Source organism: Ascidiella aspersa, chromosome 3 (assembly GCF_963924565.1).
Source record: "Ascidiella aspersa chromosome 3, kaAscAspe10.2, whole genome shotgun sequence".
Classification (NCBI taxonomy): domain Eukaryota; kingdom Metazoa; phylum Chordata; class Ascidiacea; order Phlebobranchia; family Ascidiidae; genus Ascidiella; species Ascidiella aspersa.
This window is the reverse complement of record NC_139449.1, coordinates 9141878-9161794: the sequence shown is the minus strand read 5'-3', so window position 1 is coordinate 9161794 and position 19917 is coordinate 9141878. Positions and strand designations below refer to the sequence as shown.

The window sequence follows — 19917 nt, the reverse complement described above, 5'->3', positions numbered from 1 at the left end:
CCAAGCTTGACGTGTTACATTCGCCCTGGCCACAAGTAAGCTAGTAAACTTTAATCGAGTAGCGCCATAGGTAGTGGTGGCACAATGGTTACACTGGAGAAAGCGAAATTTTCTATTTCACATTTTTTTTATATTCACAATTCGTATATAAACAGATTCGGTCAAACGTTCAACCGTTACCGCAAATTTACTTAGTATAATTTACTGGCTCGCTTAAATGGCCCTTTTGAAGAATGTGTGACTTTAAACACGTTGATTCATGTTAGACATATTCATTACGGTTACTAGAAACTCTCAATTTACTGCAAGAACAACAGTATAAACAGCGTAAAACACATTAGGACGTCGAGATTACACTACACATAAACGTGTTGTCTTTTAATTCATTTCCACGCAACCTTTATCGGAGGAAGTTGAGTTTTATTACTTTCTCTCTCGTTTTCTGGCATGTTAGATAGTTGACATGAAATATCAATTACGAGCAGGTTGGGTTGCTTTTCATTAGTAGATTCGTTGCCGGTGGCTGTGCTCATACTATTGATATTATTGTATAAATTATAGAATCACCACAACGATTTGAATCGCTATTGCGACTTCTGTTGTACATCAGCCCGCCAGAATTGGACTTTGTTGTTTTTGAGAGATTCTTCGTCGGTGCATTGTTGGCTGAATATAATTTGTGCTTCGCAAGAAAGGGAAACAACCTTAACCTGAAGTCACCGAACGAAACAAGAAGGAACAATGACTTGAGAATACTGTTTACGGAAAGTGCAAACGAAAACAGCCAAGTAGCCACGCTAGGCTCGAATTGCATAAATCTGATCATTGCTGCAATAAGATCGCTAACCAAAGTTGCAACGGAACAGGACACTAACTTGTAACTGGTAAAACGCAGTTCTCTATCGTTATATGAGTTAAGAAGTCGCACCGGAATCACAGTCAAGGCGCACAGGCTTAAAATACATAACGTAGAACATACAAAACTTAAGGCAGGAATAAAGCCGTACTTCATTTCAATGCAGCATCCGAATTCCAGCGAAAGACTTGATTTTACCAAAAAGGAATGGGCAACAGTAAGAAAGAAAAAAAAAACTAGTCCTGCCAAAGTTGTTTTACTGGCCAAGGCCAAACGTTGTCTGAACCATGTCTGAAAGTAAAACTTGTCCTGTACGGATTTCTGTCGAAACCAAATAGCAGTGTAATAGAACAAGCCGCTGGCGCCGTGCAACAGTATGCCCACAGGGGCAGTAGATTTGCAAATCCCCATGTTATGGTGTTTAAATCTGACAGACAACATCATCCAGATGACCGCTAAGACGGCTGAGACTGCTCCAAGACTGCACAGAGCGTTGATGAGTTTCAGGGGTGGCTTTGCGGCTTGTTTTAGCTGATAAACAACCGTTGCAATTGCAAAGTAGATGATTATGATTGCCATAACTGCAAGAATGGCGAGCGCCATTGAACTGTCGGGAGGCTTTGTTGCTTTGACACCGCGACATTCTGCATTCTTGATAGACGCAAACGAAGCATTTCCGCTATCGTTCATTTTAAAGATTGCTTGCTTAGGCCTATCAGCTAAATGGAGAACACTAACAATACAGTTAAATTTTTAACACTATTAAATACGAAAACAACCTAAAACTGATGCGAAACAAACATTTGGTAATTCTTTTAAAATTGTTGTCCATTACTTTTATCTGTTTGCAACCAAGACTTCAACTCGCAGAATGAATTAGTGTCAACAAGAACTGTGGTTATAAGTAGTTCCATTGCGAAACGCCTGACTGTAACTGACCTATACAGGACTAGCAGATTATTATCGGAAATGCCTACAGTGTTTTATTATTAATGGTTAGATTTTGTTTCAAAGCTTTTAAGCGTGTCGCTAAATAGGAATTAACACGTCGCTTACAAATATGGACATAATCAGAATATATGTTTTTTGAAAGGTGTATCATTTAAAATAATTATGCAAAAAAAATCAAAAAGAAAGAACATGTTTTGCTCAGTGAAATAGATTAATAAAGTATAGTAAAAATTATTATTATCCAGAGGATAAGATGCTTCATGACTCCTACGTACCCTTGCCCTTTCATGGTCATAATAAGTTGGCGTTTGCAAAAATATTTGCGAAAAAAATGACAATATTTTTAAATACAATTTTTAGAAAAAAATAAAATATATTAACGAGATTTGCTTTGGGTACGCAGGTGAATAAAAAAATGTGCTTGTTTTAGTTGGTATCTTCATGTCTCTATGCCCATTGTATATTGAGGAACAAGTTCACTTTCGCATTTTCTGAATAGAAATAATAAGAAAAAAATATAATTGTTGGAATTTAATAGCATTTTTAACTTGTCTTGATAAGAAAACTGTTATTTACAACCTACCAAAATTTTTATAATTGCTATACACAGCTGGTGGTTACTAAAGCAAATATAAACAAAGATAATCTAATTTTATTATTTTTTGTTCTGCCAGAATTGGGGACCGCGTTCAGCAATAGATGCAACAAAAATATTATTTTGTTGCACTTTTGGTGCTGTTGTGATACTGATTCCTGCAATGTCAACGAACTTTGCAAAGGTACAGCTGCTAAGTTCATTTGCGTTATCGGCACGGCAATTTGCTTTTAGGGACAAGCTTTAGCCTTATGCGAGCACTTGGTGTGCATGGGTTTGCCTTATACTGATTGTCGTACTGTCCAATAAAGGTCTTCTTCGAGAACGTAAAGTCATTCCTAATCCTTAGCAGCTACTTTGGGGATTGTGTCCCGATCTAATCTGCGACACCCAATCATCGGAACGATCATCACAACATTTTAACATGCTGTCTGCAAATGTGTCGGTCTTCAAATTGCTGTAGCCCGAACTTTCTGGCTGGATAGTAACTCCACAAAAAAGCAATCAGTCTTGTTGTTGCAAAGATCTGTAACATCTTTAGTACGCTTCTTAGCTGGACTGATGGGAGGGTTGGCACTCAGTTTTCTTTCCATTTGCTGTGGGTTTGTATAGCGTTTAATGCAATCTGTGTGCACCTTAACTCCAGCCTCAACGATGCGATCAATTCTTTGATGACTTGCTGCATTGATCCCATTGGCACCTTTCTGACCTATTGTAGATACTTTACTGCCATTATCCATGTCGTCTTTACAGCTGTGGCAAGAGTATGGGTTGCTAGATTCAACCATCGTCAGACCTGAAAGAAACATAAATAAAGTTAGGATTAGAAATAACCGAGTTATGGTAATTTTATATATTTTAAGTTGGTTTTGGCGGCCATCTTGGTAGCCATTTTGAAAATAATGACTATCCGGAAGTTGCATTTCTTATGATTTTTAATATATGATTATAGATTCTAGTGCTGCCCAAATCAGATAAAAAAAAACATTATGTATTTTACTTTTGGCACAGAATGTAACGAAAAAAGCTGATACATTAATTTTGATAAAGAAGTAAAACATTGACATACATTCGAGCAGTCGCTTTAGCAAATTTAGTAAAACCATGAGTAAAATGGCTAAAAGTGATTATGAACGTAGTAAAAACAGTGATTGTTGTTATTGTTAGGCTGTTTACAAGGATTTTGGGACACAGTTTGAGTAAAAAGCTTTTCAAAAATGTTTTTAAAAAGGTAAATAAACAATCTGCAGGTTAAAAAAAGATGTGTAAACAAAATAAGCTGATCAAATGGGCCATCCATGTATTGTAGGCTCGGTGAAATGATATTATTAAAAATTTTGAAAACAATATCTTTAAATGTTTAATATTACTGTTTTTTATGTGCATATAAATCTTGTCTCAACGTGGAGTTGAACTGCTATATTGTAACGGTGTTTATTTATGATATATGACTTGACTCTTGATTGGTGTTTTGTCTTTGATGTACATGTTAATATCATTTGTTATTTGCATTTAGGGATCATAAGAATAGTTTTATACTATTGAAATTCAGCCCATTAACAGCAATTTATTCCTTAATAACTACTTTGTAATAAAAGAACACCAAATTACTATTCAATTTGCTCATTGTTTCTTTTTGGGAAGTTGAGCTTTACAAAGTGTTGCCCAGGCATTTTTTATTCTATAATTATGTTGTATTACGGCGTTTGATTTTTTATTATTTTTCTTGAGTGTAACATTCTGTACAGCAAGGGTCTCAAACTCAAATTGCTCTGAGGGCCAAATGAGGACGTGTAAAATGCCCAAGGGCCGCAATTCACAATAAATAAGAACACAATATAATATAAACACATGCAGGCTGATTTTAGGCTACAGTTATTTGTTCTGGCTACTTTACTGGCAGCGTTTTTTAAGGACAAGAATCTCGATATTGGGCTTCAAATTGTCAGCAGAAACAAATCTTAGAGTTGCTTGCAGATGTGGACTGCCTAATATTGGCAAAGAAACTTCTTTTTTTGCAAAATGCTGGTTCAACTTTTCATTTTTTTACTTTGCCCTGGTAAGCATATTATTTATCGCGGTGCATTGTTTCGAAGTTCAAACCCTTGTTATACTTCTTCATAACAGCGATCTTCTGCCGGCAAATAAGGCAATAACTAGTACCTCTGACCGCGGTGACAAAATATAACTCCTCCCCCTTATCTTGAAAAACTTTTCTTTGGTCAGTGATTTTTCTCATTTTTGAAGCAAAAGACAAGTGTAATTTAGCTTTTTAAGCTATAGAAATTTATTTCAATACTAGGCTAGAACAATCAAAGCCTACAACTCGACAATCAATTTATACATTATGAGATGACCAATTACACTAACACCTGACTGACGCACTTTCCAGCGTTATTGTGACAACTGTACAGAGTTGAATAGGCAATGTGACGTAATAGCAGATCTTTTACCGCATAAATGATAGCGTTTGAAAGTGATATGACAGTGAAGTTTGGTGAGTCTGACTAAAAAAGATATGTGGCTCTTAAATATGGTTAAATACTTGGAAATCCAAAATTTCTACACGGGCCGCACAAAATGTTCGTGTTTGAGACCCTTGCTGTACAGTGTACAACATTATGAAACCTGGTGAATATCCGGATATCTTGTCGGAAACTGATTTCTGTCAAAACCTACCCTATTCTAAAAGATCAACAGTAGGCGCAGGAAGCTTTGCCAATTTCTTTCTTATTGTGTTTTAAACCAGAGGGACAACATTATCCTAATGAACTCTAAAACGACTTTATTTTTTTATAGATTGCACAGACTACTTACCGATACGCTTTTTGGTAATGGTTGCTAGTGTAGAAATATTATTTTGCGTCGGAAGATTTTTGTTAAATATACCGTACTCTCTGACAATTAAGCGTAGTTGTTTTTCATATTGAGCCAGTCGATTAAGTGCTTCTTACACACGAGACCTAAATGCGTTTACGTTTGAGTGGCCATGTTTAAAAAACAAATATAATGTATTGCCCTTAACATACAATATTCCACTGTATTTTCGTGTTGACGTCACTATGCACGTGACCGTCGTTGACTGAGGCGTGACCAATCGTCAAGTTGAGAGCTTTTAACCTTTTACAATTCATTCTACTATACAGCTTATGGACATATACGGCCTGAATCACCGTGCTGTTATATCGTGTGTTCTGAAATTTGTGAATGTGTGTTCAACGAGCAATATCAACTCGGTGGAGTGACTTTATCTAGGGTTCAAGAAGTTAAAGTTATTTAGCGCCTGTTCTCTGGAGTCAGTCTTGCCAAGGGACGTGGAAGCAGCTTTGGCAGCCTTCTGCTCTCGTCTGAAGAGGCAGCGCCTTCTAACCCGTAACTATACAGCCCTCTCATCGCTAAGTTGGCAACCTCGTTTTCAGAAGGTATTGGAGAACCGAACACTGCAGCTAAAAACAAATAAATCTCAGAAAAGCAAACGGACTAAAAATTCGACAACCAGAGAGACGACAGTCAATCATCTCTCCCCGAAGAGGAAACATCACCCTACCAACAGCCCCAGGGAAGATCCTCTCGCACGAACAGCTTTGAAGCTCAGCTAGCCCCCAGCGTTCCCCGGCATTTTCCGACGTCCGACCCAACGACAAAAGTCAACGGATCACTTGGATTTACCAGGAACAGAGCCAGCATCGTACACGATCTCTCGTCCCCAGGGAACGACAGAAGGACGTTCGATTTTCTTCACACCACAACTATAAAATAGTAAGATAAATATGCCATTTTTACTCGAATATAGCGAAATACCGAACGTTCGCAAGTCGAATTTTCAAATATACAAATTGACGAATATTTTTGTAAGAGTATTTTGTGAAGTGCTAAGAAACATAATAATTTGCGCAATATTTAGTTCAAACATTGCATTGGTGTGAATTGCAAATGTGTGTAAGAACTGTATATTATAAGGACGTCGCTTCAGATAAAGCGCATCGCTGTGGCGTTTGGCTAAGCAAATCATTGGCTTACACGAAAACGCATCCGGTTCTCACGGCATAGCTCGCGCAAATCGAAAACCGGCCTTCGGCTCATTAAACGCTATGCTAACTGTTTAAAGATAGCCGTCAAATAACGACGACGTTTTATCAGATGTTACCGAAGATGAAGACTGCTGCCCTCCTCAGATGGAACAGACCACATCGAGAGGACGCAACGGTCGCCTTCCAGCCAGATATCGTAATTAACGTCACAAGAAAACAGATTATCATTTCAACGACTCGTTTTTCGTTCGTACTGTTAATATTGCGTTCAACGTTTTTGCCGTTAGCTACTTCTGTACAGCTAACAAATCTACGCCTCTGCAATAAGGCACAAGTTTCGCAGGATTACGTCATCAAGACGCCGGAGCCATGCGTCTACCATGAAACTGCGTCAATCAAGCACTGCTGAGCGAAAGTTTACAACCCTGACCTGCACCTCCAACCACTAACAGCCTACAGCTGCCAACAAACAACAACAACTTACTCAACCGTCTTATATTTCTTTGGCGCCAAGACCAAGGAACAACACACTGCTTACAAAGCAGCACCAAGCAGGAATCTTTGTCAAGAATGGTCAAGAACAAAACAGACCGGAATGGGACCACTAACACAAGAAACGCCCAACCAATGGTTAACAACCAACAAACCAAATTTTCGATATGTATGGCCAATAAGATCCACTGGAACCCTACAGAACGCAATTTTGACACAAGTGACAATTTTGTACGACCCAATAAAGAAGCGCATAAGCACCACACTAGCATCGCTACAAGATTGCCACGTTGCAAAAGGCAATTGCTTATCTGGAACACATCGGTTCATATGGGAAGTTCCGAAAAATATTGGATGCCCGACACTAACAGCAATAGGAGAACAAAAATTGCTCCTTCACTACAATACCCAAAAGAAGCTTTTCCGTTTGGAATTACGAAGCCTCGCCATTTCTTTACACACGTGGAACTTGTGTGATGAAAACACATTGAGATGCCTTCGAGTCCCTACAGCTTTTTGCGACCTGGGCGGACTAATTTTTGCCCCACAACGCTGCACGATTCCACCCAAAGATTTCCAGTCCCCACAAAACTTTACACTGGATCGATACTCTCATGTAGGTCGAGCTCTCAATGACCTACAGGACAACGTCGACTCACAGTTTACACGAATTATAAGCGACTTCAATTTGCTCGAGTGTCAAATCAAAAGAAGTGCAACTATGACAATCCAGATGCTTCAACGCATCTACCCTAGCGAGGTTCTATCAACCATGAAGGACACGAACTCAGCTGGGTTATCAAATTCGGACACAATCAGCCAACTTTCATGCCGTACAATAGAAGGGAAACTGATAACTTCTTTGACATACAACGGCAGGTTTGCGAGGCGTCCACTTATAAGTTATCGTCACGTCGATGGAACCACTCGAACAGCTCAGATGGGTTTCGATGGCTTTGCATACGACCAAGTGGAAGCCCTAGAAGATTACGTTCCGAACAGAGTACACAAATTTGTCATACAAGGAGTTCTTTACATCTTCAAGAACTACACGTTGGAATACGAAAACGCCCCACCGACACCATTAATTATGCACTTCGCAAAAATTGCATTGAACTTCACAGCACAAGACTACGTGGACACGCTCCACACTTTTGCTTCAATGTCTTCGAGTTCAACCGACCTCAATACTCTCGGGAATTCCATAGAGGAATCACGTCATACTGCTGAAGAAATGACAGCTTACTTCTTCGACCTGGCAAACACCACGTCGTCAGGTGGAACAGGCGCGAAACTTAGCTACCTTGCAAAAGTTCTAGACAACGCGCTAATAAGCATGATATCTTCTATATCAAGCCCTTGGATACAGGGAATAGTTTGTCTTCTTGTAATCCAAGCATGCATTTGGGGAATGAAATTGACCATCGCAGCTTTGAAAGAAAGGCTTCAACAGCGTTTCCCAAACAATCCATTCGAACAACGAATGGCGAACATACGGAATCGCTTCTCCGGGTGGCGAAGTCGCCTACGATATTCTGCTAGAAGAAACACAAACATGGCACCCTTACAACACAGTAAAAATTACCCTACCCCTACCATGCCCCGTTCTAACACACCATGGTTCGCAGCAATACCGCTGACAGACTCGGTGTCTGATAACGCTGATATCTACACATAGGCCTAAATTTAACGTTTGCTTAATGACCTTAAAGGCAAATGCTAGGTTTACCGAATTGTGCATGAAATTTATCGCCATGTATCGATGTACCGCTGTAGCTGTACCGCATTTCATCAATGTAGGCCTTCGTCTGACATTTACTTGTGTCGAAAAGGATTCGATTAACCAAAAAATATTTTATTATTTACAAAACAGACAGCCTTTAGCCAACATTTTATTGCTTCCTGAATTGTATCTTTAAATCGTTTGTATATACATTTATTGCAAAGAAAAATCTTTTAACAATTCTCCCCCAAAAAAATTATAAAAACACATAAAACGTTGCTCAGTTGAGTTGTAAATATATTATTTTATTTTAACGCTAAACATGTATATCGCTCGTCACCTTTTGCATGCTGTTTATTTTTGTGTCCAACAGTTTTTTCAAACGCACCCAAGCCAAATTTAATGAACAACCCTGCCTACGTCTGACTTGTTTGTTAATTGGACGGGAGATTCTGTAGCATTTAACATACAATATTACTCGGTATTCCCTATTTTGACGTGAGGCGTGATCAAGGGCCGAGCCGGTCCTTGATGCTTTCATCATTTCGCGAATATTCTACTTTATGCCATTCTATTTAACACGTCTTATACACTTGCGGCTTGAATCCCCGCGTTACCGTGTGCATAGCTGAGATTTGTAAATATACTCAACGAGCAATATCAACCGAGTGGATGACTAGATTACAAGAAATGGTTAAGATTAGGTTGTTTAGTGCCTGTTATATGGAGTTAGTCTTGACTAAGAACGTTTAACCCAGCCCGCGGCTCATTTCAATAAAACTTTGAGGCATTTACGTTTTTTTCTTAAATTTCACTGGTATAACATAATTACCAATTCCTATATTCTTACCAGCTTCTCAAAATAAGGATATTCAAGTTCGTTTTTCAACAAAATTTTAATCTTACAACCCTGCTGCAGACCGGTAACCAACTACTCGCGGATCGGCACTGTAACATTCAGAAATGCTTCGCGACCCACTGGTTGGGAAGCACTGAATTTAAAACTTTTTGCAGAGGGCACCTGTTGCGGGACTCCTAATACATTGTCCAAATAAACATTAAATCTCTGTGTATTGACGCAAAATTTTATCGTGACAAAAAAAAACAACTTTTGGCGTGAATTACCGCACTACAAAAACATATAACAATGCATGCAATTATTCATTTTTTTAATGAATAAATATCTAACACTAGTGGCAAATCGCCGCAATACTTTCAAAAGTAAAAGAGCAGTAAGCAGTAATTAAAACAAACATTAAATGGAGCAAAATGCTTCCTTAAGGAACGTTCTCTCGAATAATAATTTTGCAACAACAGAATAAAATTGCGAATAAGTACCTTTAAATTATACGTTTTAGTTTTTTGCCCATTTTAATGGAAACTTAAAGGCGTTATAAGAATGTTATAAAAGGCAAAATCGGTTGTTTCAGTGATAACATGCAAGTTAAGAGCTCACATTTTATAATTAATAAGCAATCTTGCACTGGCTAGAAAATAACGCCCTGGAATTTTGAAAGTTCGGCGTTTATGCAATGTACAAAAATCTATCTGAGTATACTTAGGCCCACCTTAAAAAAACAACTCCAATTGTTGACAGTTTAAAGACTAGATCATACATTTAAACAAAATGAAAAAAAGCGAGCCTTATCTCCGGTTTTGTACACAGTCAGTGGTTTCAAACACTGACATAAGGCGAAAGGGAGCAACCTTTGCTCAATCGCGCAAGGCACTCTTGTGGCCTGACCTTCTACTGCACAGCAAAATCTCAGGCTGTGCGCAGGCAACGCGACTGAAGTCACGACACTCCTTTGTAACCGCAGCACAGTCATTCAAGAAAGCAATCCTTGATGGCAAAACTGCGTTAGAATGGAAGGAGGAAACCTGGGAAGAAGAATGGTCAACAAACAAGACAAAGCTACACGCATCCATCTCGGCGGCTCACTACCACGCCCCAGAGCTGTCGAGAACAGCGAATGTGAGACGCAACCGCTTATTAACAGGAGTCGGCCGTTTTGCCTCCTCTATGTTTCAATGGGGCCTTGCCCCTTCCCCACTATGTGAGTGCGGAGCCACACAAACGGCAAACAAACTACATTGTGGAAGAATGTCCAAACTTTTCCTGTCCCGGTGGTTGGGCAGCGATATTGGCCGCAAAACCCTCTACCACGCAGTGGCTCACAAGCCACTGCCCAGATATCTAAGCAACACGAAAGAAGAAGAAGTGGTTTCAAGTTTACCCTTAATAACTACTGGCTGTCCACTATAAAGAAACTAAAAGATGAAATGAAATGATTTAAAACAGGGCTGCGGAGTCGGAGTCGGACTCGGGACTCGACGGTGTCGGTTTGTTTTGCCGGAGTCGGACTCGGGAATCTAGTAAGACCGCGTAAAACTACCCGAGTCCCGAGTCCGACGTGGGCATGCGCAGTATAAAATTTTTTAACTGTTAAGGCGGCAAAATGTAAGTTGTAAAAGTGTAATAGCAAATGTGAAATATTTTTAAACCATGTAATGCGGGTGGATCAATTATGACATCAATATGAGTGGATTGCAGAAAATTCACCTTAATTTAGTTGCGTAAATAGGTAAAATACAAGCTGTAGAGTCGGAGCAGGACTCGGAACTCGAACAAAATCTAACATTTGGCCGGAGTCGGTCTGGGGACTCGGGTGTTTTTTTTGGGGGGTGACGGACTCGGGAGTCGGACTGGGGTTGTTTTTAACCGACTCCGCAGCCCTGATTTAAAATATATGGTCAGTAAGATAAAATTTTGTTGGTGTTTTAAATTTCAGTACGAAACGCTCGATGTACCATATATAACGCACACAAAATCGAGACCAATGTCCGTCTATAATTTAACAATTTATCGTGGGGCAAATAAAAAAAAGGCATAAGCTGAGCAATACACATTAATAAACGGTTGCATAGAATTTTAATATAGGAATCAGGTGGCGCTATATTAAGACAAATTGCATTACATTCTCGACAAGTTTTGGCACAACCGTGATTCACCAGGTCAAAGTATAAAATATTAACGGTTACAATTTATCTTATACAGTGCCACCTGATTACTTTATTTAGAATTAGATAAATACGGCCATTTACAAAGATAGAAATTAAAAGCTGCCAACAAAGCAAAATATTTGGTACACCTTAATAAAAACAATCTTTTAAATTTTCTTAATGCCGACCAAAGGCAAGAAATATATAACACTTATGAACAGGGTTTATGCGACAAATTAAGGAAATTATAATCCCACTATACTAGTCAAAATATATATTGTTTAAAACAAATTTCTGATGCTGTGCTTTTCTCGCTTTTTTGGCTTGTTCAAATGAGTTTTGAGTTTCACTTGTTTACGCGTAAGCACTTGCTTAGCAATTACCCAGGGCGCAATTTCGATTTCCTATCGAAAACTCACAGCTTGGAGAGCTGCCATTCTCCGGCCGCCTCATTGGCGCGACCCTCCTGCTGCAGTTTGTCCAGGTGGTTGTTAACGTTTTTGTCGGCCTGCGGGTGCAAAAACTCGGGCACGTCGGCGTACAGCTCGCGAACGATCGTCATGCTGGGTACGCGCGAAGGATATCGACTTTTCAGCACCGCAACTATCTGGGCTTCGCGCTGATCTCGGTGGTCCAAGTAGAAGCGGATCTTTTCGGCCGGCGATTCGACCACCGGGCCGTGGCCAGGGTAGATAAGCGCCGGGTTTAGATCGAGCAAAGCCCGCAGAGAGCGCATATAGGTGCCGAGGTCCTCGAAAACGGCCGTGCCTTCGCCTAGTACGCAGTCCCCGCTGAAGAGCACGTCCTCTTCGAGAAGATGCAAGACCACGTGGTCTAGCGTGTGCCCGGGCGTGTGCAGCACTTTTAAAGTGGCGCCTTGCGTTTTCACGAGGTCGCCGTTCTTCAGAAAGGTGTATTTTCCGTTTCCGGGCGCGCTTTCGTCCGCCGACAACGGGAACTTGAGAAGCGGGACTACGCGGCCGCGCAGAACATCGCGCTCCACGTCCGGGATTCCCCCTACGTGGTCCAGGTGCCAGTGCGTGAGTACGATGCTGCCGATTGTAGCTTTGTGCCTTTCAAGCACCCCCTTGAGACTTGCTATGTAATCGGGTACTGAAGGGTTGCCGGTGTCTATCAGCAGCCGGCTGTTGCCTGTGCCCACCAGGTAGGTGTTGGTGCCTTGTAGGGTCATGGGCGACGGGTTGCAACCCAAAATGCGGATCACTCGCTCCGAGAGCTGCTCTACTTTGGGTATTACCGAGAGCATTTTGAATTAAGTTGCTAAAAAAAATTTCACGTCCTTAATACCTAAGTTTCTATGTTTGATCCTGTAAAAGAATTAGCCTGTTTGAAGAGTTGGCGAAATGTGATCAAGCGAACATGAATGGAAATTTTACATGACGATTTAACGAAGTTTCGAAAATCAGCACTGGGTAGAAATTAATACTACTTCAAGATTTCTCATATTTTCGGTAAGTAAGCGGGAAGGATACGCAATTACAATGGAAAAATGCCACCGAAAAACGCCAACAAATTAAGGCAGACCACAGTTTTTGGTTTGTCGTAGCCAACATTATAAATGAGATTGCAAAGCAGATTTTAGCAAGAAGGGGCGACTAAACTTTACGCGACAAATCACTTTTTTTAATTTTTTTAAAACGCAACAAATCGTTAAAACAGAAAAAGCCAATCGAATAGTGAACATTTTGACAACCACTGATCAAACAGGCATATGAAAATCCGAAATAGAAAAATTTTGAACTAATAACAATTCTGATATTGCACAATACGGCACATTCACAATACTGTAAATTACTACATATAGGCGGGAAAAATTTGCTACAATCATAGGCATATAAAATTCTGTATCGAATTAAGTTAAACGAAGGAAAAGTTAATTAAAATTTTGCAAAAAACATAGTGAGCCCTGGTATGAAATTGTCGTTCTGTTTAAATTGTTCAGTTTTAAAAGACTTAGAGACTGCCTCAATTTTTAATTGCGTCGGCCGAAATGAATAGCGTTGACTAGCGACAAGACTTTGGAATCCAAAATCTTTTGACCGCAATTTTGAGAAGGTTTTTCAGCCAATGTAGTTGGTATGTTTTGCTTGTTGCTGTATTGTCCTGTGTGAATTTTTGTCGAAACGTTAGCGAGGAAACATATAAGGACTCTGGCGATTTGGCAAACAGTCAAACGCAATCGACAATAATTTAGTAAACTGCTACATTCGGCGACGTACTTTCAAGCCGCCGTAATTGGTTCAAGAGGCACTTGCTCATGGTATAGCCAAAATGCCGGTGGGCTTTAAAATGTCAATGCCGCCGTGCAACACACAAACGCCCTTTACGCCCGCCTTGAGTAGCTCAAAGGCGAAAAGCCGATCGTCTCGGGTTACTTGGTTTCCCACTATCACGACAACTTTGGACTTGGAATGAGCTATCTTCTGTAGACAGGGCTCAATCGGCCTGCCACCGTTAAAGGGAAAGTTAAAACTGGACGGGATGGCGCCATGCGAAAACTCCTCAGGCTGTCGGATGTCGATTACTGCAATGCGCGGCTTTACAGCCTTGGCATTCTTCGCTGGCGTTTTCGAGTCCATTGCTCCATCGAGTTCGCAAAGCTGGACGAGATCATCGGCCGAAATCCGGCAGCAAACTTCCTCTTTCAGCTCGCTAAGTGGCACCGGAGTGATCGAAAGCTCGTTTCGTGGAAGGGCGTTGTAGTCCTCTGAGTAATAGGATGCGCTCTTCTGCGGCGTTTTGGCTTTATGCTGGGCGTGCTCGCGATAGGTCGAGCTCTTCGGTGTGTGGCAGAAGATCTGGATTGAGCGCTGGACGATGTTATCGATGTTGACTTCCGGGAGATCGGAGAAGAGCAGGATGCACTCGTTGAAATCCGAGTGCAGCAGCTGGTCGCGGACATGCAGGAGGATGGCGACACCGATGCAGAGCGGGAAAGAGGAATTGCCAAGGAGTAGCGTGTCCCAGAGGTGGACAATCTTGTGCAGCGGGAAAACGTGTGCGAACATGGTGAGGAACCACGGGATCGCGTACAGGTCCGGGATGAAGCCGATCTCGTTCATGTGGCAGGAAAGCGCCGGGTCGTGGAAGGAGACGAGCTGGGCAAAGACAACCAGGTACTCCTGGATCACTGGCGAGTTGTCTTTGAGGAAGAAGTTGTACAGGTACTTGTCGATGAACTGAGACATGGACTTGTATGCCAGGGGCTCGTCGTTGAAGTTGAGGTGGACAAAAACTGCGCAGAGCGAGTCGAGGCCCTGCCAGTAGGAGAGGTGTGGATGCGAAGAGAGCCACGCCTTGAGGACCCTCTTCAACTTTTCATGAGCAACTGGTGATGAGAGGATTGCATTGTACTGGTGACAGCGGGGTACGTCAACTGCAATCTGCCTGTCCGATATGGTCGGTGTTTCCTTGTCGATGTGCAAATATTCTTCGTCAATATCACCAACAACGTCCAGCAATCCGCCCCAAACCCTGCCTCTATAGTACACAGGGATGTCCACTCGCGACTCTTTCCACAGCTTGTCCCTTAAAAATGGATAGCCGATCAAGAGGCGACGGAACAGTGTAAGACGATAAACCTGGTACTCAAAATCATTTTCCTTTATCAGCATCGGTAGCTTACTTGTCGCATGTTCCATTTCAAGCGGACTTTCACTTTCTAGAAGCGGATAGAACAGATCTGCGTTGGTGGCAGCAATGTCAAGTCGCTTTCGCACTGCATCAAGTGACAGTACTGTGTTGCTGGGATCGAACAAATCTTCGGAGGACGAGTGCAAACCATGTACCAAGCCTGGTAGCGATATAAACAGGGGTAGGGTGCGTATGGCCGGTGTGGCCGAGTCAGTCTTTTGGACGCATGACATCATATCGCCACCAGCTAAGTTCCACAAATGCCAGAGTTGTGAAATAGTAAAGGCATCCATTGGGTCAATGTCGCAATCGATGGTATCGACTAACGATTGTCTGAGAGGCACTCTATTGTCCACGTCATTAACCTGGTGAAAACTTTGGAATATTGAATTTTTAATTATTTCGTTTGGGGTCATCCTGGCTTGCTGATCAGCACACAGTGAGTTTTCAAGTATAAATTTAAATTTTGGTGAACTGTTGTTTTCCTCGAAAATAACACCTTTCCTGGGAAGACTCTCTTCTAATTGGAACAAGGCGCTTTGTGAGCTCTTGCATTCAGTTAACTTGAGTATGTTTACCAAAATCGACTTGACGGTTTCGTCTTTCCACAAAACACAGCGGTTAAGGATCTCGATGGTTATAATGGCGGCAGACCAAACATCACTCTTAATGCTTGCTGTGGTATTGGGATCTGGGCGGTACATGGCACAGATTTGCTCTGGAGACAAGTATTTTGGGTCACCGATGGGACTATCTATAAGTGAACCGTCTTCAGTCATGTGATACAACCCGTAATCACTCAACTTGGGCACAAAGTCTTTTGTGAGAAAAACATTTTTGGATGACAAGCCTTGGTGTACAAAGCCTTTCTCATTGAGGTATGCAAGTCCTTCCAATATTCCATAGCTGACTTTAATGGCATGGTCATCCCATTCGGTTTTGCCAAGGTTAGTTGGCTGCTCGATCCATTGGAGGACATTCAACTTGAAGCATTCCGACACACAAAATATCCGGTTGTGCTTCGTGCAGCGAAAATCTATGTACTCGCAAACGTTCTTGTGCCTTAGCTTCTTTAAACCTTGAGCAAGACCAAGAATTTTAATGGAGTTTGGGGTGACCGGAAGACCGTTACTTCCGCATTCATCATGAGGCACAGCCGTCGCAACGAAGGTTGTGCATCCTAACAACTTATCACACATGTTACCTTAACCTGAAATACACAAAACATTGCACATCAGCACATTCGGATATGTATTGTTATTCAACATTTTGGAGCGCTTACTGACAAGAACACATTTTTCTGTGCAAATAAACAAACAAAACAAATGGAAAAAGGAGATATAAATTTTACTGCATGATTATGTATAGTCCTTTTAGTGTGTTTTATTACTGCAGTTTACAGATTTTACTGCAGCCTATAACATTTACAAAATAAAAGCAGCCTTCTTTCTATATCACGAATACACAAACATACAGAATACATTGAAGACAACAATAAACATCACTAAATTAATAAACAGCGCTTCACCTCATTTAGATACATTGATAGAAATATTGATATCTTGCACAAGATGTACAAGTTCATATAATAAAAATGAATTTGGTTACTTTTGATTTCCTATTGCACTAAAAAATGTGTGGATTAGCACCAACACAAACCAGTAAAATGTTGGAATCACCATGTCACAAAATTTATTTTGATACATTTTTAAGTCATACTTTATCAGACACAGATAATAAAGATGCTCATAAAGTGAAGTAGGCTCATGGTGGTTCAGACTTCAGACTCATAATAACCTTTATGAAATAATTCAATTGATTTAATAAATGATCACCAGTAAAAATTCATTTTTGAAATTATAAATAACTTTTATGTATATACAATTAGTATTACCACAAAATGAAGTATGCTTATGCTTGTGCAGAGCACATAAGCCTTTATTTAACGACCCAAATGGAGACCTGACAGATCATTATCCAACAGACTGCCCTTTAAAACCGAAGATAACCAAATTTTATTCATATACATAAATAAAGAAAGGGGAGTTCTCAGTGAAGGAAATTTTGCTCAATTGTACTGAGCCTCTTCCAGTGCCTCTTCGTATTCTGGGTCGTGGAACTTGTCCTTCTTGTGGTACTCGAAGATGGACGATGCAAGGTCGACTTCGATTGGAAATACATCAGCACCCTTCATACTCTCGTGACACGACTCATGATATTCTGTGACGGCTGACACAAACCTCTGCAGCTGGAAAACAATGTCTTGGACATGCTTGTTGTCCAATAACTCCAGTTTTTCCATTACGTCTTTGCGAAGCTTGGCAAAGTGCGAGCGTGCTTCCTGCCGACATCTCAACACCAGTCGGTACTCGTAATTTCCGGTTTCCACTCGATATAGCGGCTCCTGCAGGGCGGCGTAGCTGTATTCCTCGTCGTCCAATTCTTTCACCTTGAGGCAGTAGGAGAGATACTCAAACTTGACGTCTGCATACTTTTTGATGGTCATTTTTGTATCGGGGATCGCCTTGTTGAGATAGGTGCTCAGGTCTTGTATCATCGGCTTTAAGGTTTTCAGCAGCTTGAAGCCAGACTTCTCGAATTCTCGGTGGGCTGAGCTAAACTTAAGAAAAGCTTCGCTCCCAGATGCTTGGGACTCCCTGACTCCGATCATAGAGAAAATATCACCAAAATCTCGGTGGGTCTTGCACAGGTTAAAGTAAGCCTTGAGCAGCTTTTTCACATGGAGCATTAAACCAGTGTAAACCATCGAGGTGCGTTGCAGATCTTGCAGGCGCTTTATCAAAACATCATTGCACAGGATTGCCCGGCTTAACCCAAGCGCATCGGCTGTGCTAGAATCCATCTGCTCGACAAGCCTGTGTTTCAACTTTTTCAAAATAATGTCAAGAGTTTTGCCTTGCTTAGGGTCGGCATGAAGTTTATTATAGTTGATCCGGACAGTTCCCTTGATGGCCTGAATGGTCTTGGCCAGTTGAACCTTGGTCAAACCTTTTACAGACTTGCTGTTGATGCTTACTATTTCGTCTCCCGCCGCTAGCGCAGCATTTTTCGAGGCGGGTGTGTTGTCGAACACCTGAACGACGTACAAGCATGGACATAGAGGTGCTCCACCACCTATACTTATCCCAATCAGGTTTTGAGAGTCTTTTGTAAGGTTCACTGTTCCCGAAACAGTTGTCATACCCATTTTATCTTCTTCAATGCCCCAATCCTCCATTGTAAAGTGCTTGTATTTTTATTTTATATAAAATAGCCTATACAAAAAGGATTTAGCTTAATAAATAGTTCTGAAACGATGGTGAGGACGTGAGGTGAGTATAAAATAGTTTTGAATACAGTTTAAACAACATACAGTTTTGGATTAAATTTTTAAAAATGGTTTATATTTTATTCTTAGGACTTGTTATTGTAAATATAACTTATTAATTGGAAAACTTTGAACTTTAATAGATCAAAGTAAATTGGGCGCTGGTATAGAATCCTACCAAATTCATTTTACCACAAACGAAACGAGTTTTTAAGGTTGAAATTTTAAGCAAGGAATAAATATGTTATGGTTTACCTAACCCAAATTATGTTAGCAATATAATGAAGAAATGTTTGGTAAAATTCAACAGTGTGACACAGTGACACTGTCATATAATGACCATTATGCGCTCTTACGATATTGTACCTTGAATACGTAGACCTCATCAGCGAATTAAAACTTATCAATATCTATACAATTCAGCGAAAAACTATTTTTTTGGCAAGACGAACTACCAAAATAGAACAGTGGATCAGGTGGCAATAGTGGCAAAAAAACAACAAACGCGGTCATCCGTAAAATAATATATTTCTAGAAAATATTAAAATGCCGAGCTTATGGCTATTTAAAAATTTTACTTCAAAATGGACAAGCCCTATAAATTTGATAATATAATAATAGCGCTAAAAAAAGCATGTAGCTATAAAATAAATAAAAAGAAAAGTTTTGCCATTGTTATCTCCATTACGCCAAGTTCTGACGTATTGATACGCATGTGTTTTCACCACCTCACCAAGTCCATAGATGTTTATAGAGACTTTGTTCACTAGAGCAGGGATTCTTCAAACATTTTTTTGCAATACGGTAACCCTAAAAACTTGAGCCCCCCCCCAAAAAAAAATTACAGGCCATCAGCGTATAAGTGCTGAATTTTCCTTAACAACTCTGGATACAAAGCACGGCAGTAAATAACTTAAATTTCACAACACTTTTTCTAGTTGCAACCAGCAATGTAACAAAAGGCTGTAAAATCTCAATCCACATGCGGCAAATTAATTAGGGGCATGGAAAGCGTCTCCTGTTGAATACGGTATTCGGTTATGTGTGTTTCTGAAGACTGTTTGTGGAGGTTACTCAGCCTGCCACGGATACTACCGCAAACGTCGCCATCCATTGTTGATTTAAAAAAGTAACACCTTTTCGACGCTAAAGTTTACCAAGATAGACGAATCGTAGGATTTTTTTTATCCTTGCGCAACCGTTTGACGTGATTTCTGTGCCCCTCTTATAACTTGTTTTACGAAGTTTGTGAACGAATTAACAGATAAATACATCGGCTATGGG

General features: G+C 40.6%; 3 protein-coding genes across 3 annotated transcripts; all 3 read right to left on the bottom strand.

Annotated features, from left to right (window-relative positions):
- Nucleotides 1-11309: 11309 nt before the first annotated feature.
- On the bottom strand, nt 11310-12918 carry LOC146159096 (endoribonuclease LACTB2-like). The gene has a single exon (XM_083386004.1). The coding sequence runs from the start codon at nt 12916-12918 to the stop codon at nt 12067-12069; it is 852 nt and encodes a 283-aa protein (XP_083242130.1). The 3' UTR covers nt 11310-12066.
- A 1002-nt stretch (nt 12919-13920) lies between these two features.
- Nucleotides 13921-16511, bottom strand: LOC146159095 (TBC domain-containing protein kinase-like protein). Its single transcript, XM_083386002.1, has one exon. The coding sequence runs from the start codon at nt 16502-16504 to the stop codon at nt 13928-13930; it is 2577 nt and encodes an 858-aa protein (XP_083242128.1). The 5' UTR covers nt 16505-16511; the 3' UTR covers nt 13921-13927.
- Nucleotides 16512-17099: 588 nt separating this feature from the next.
- Nucleotides 17100-18605, bottom strand: LOC146159094 (PRKCA-binding protein-like). The gene has a single exon (XM_083386003.1). It carries the CDS (start codon nt 18541-18543, stop codon nt 17374-17376), a length of 1170 nt encoding a protein of 389 aa, XP_083242129.1. The 5' UTR covers nt 18544-18605; the 3' UTR covers nt 17100-17373.
- Between the last annotated feature and the right edge of the window lie 1312 nt (nt 18606-19917).

What these genes read in the sequence shown, in the direction of transcription:
- LOC146159096 (XM_083386004.1), bottom strand. Translation starts at nt 12,918, where the DNA reads ATGCTCTCGGTAATACCCAAAGTAGAGCAGCTCTCGGAGCGAGTGATC.
- LOC146159095 (XM_083386002.1), bottom strand. Translation starts at nt 16,504, where the DNA reads ATGTGTGATAAGTTGTTAGGATGCACAACCTTCGTTGCGACGGCTGTG.
- LOC146159094 (XM_083386003.1), bottom strand. Translation starts at nt 18,543, where the DNA reads ATGGAGGATTGGGGCATTGAAGAAGATAAAATGGGTATGACAACTGTT.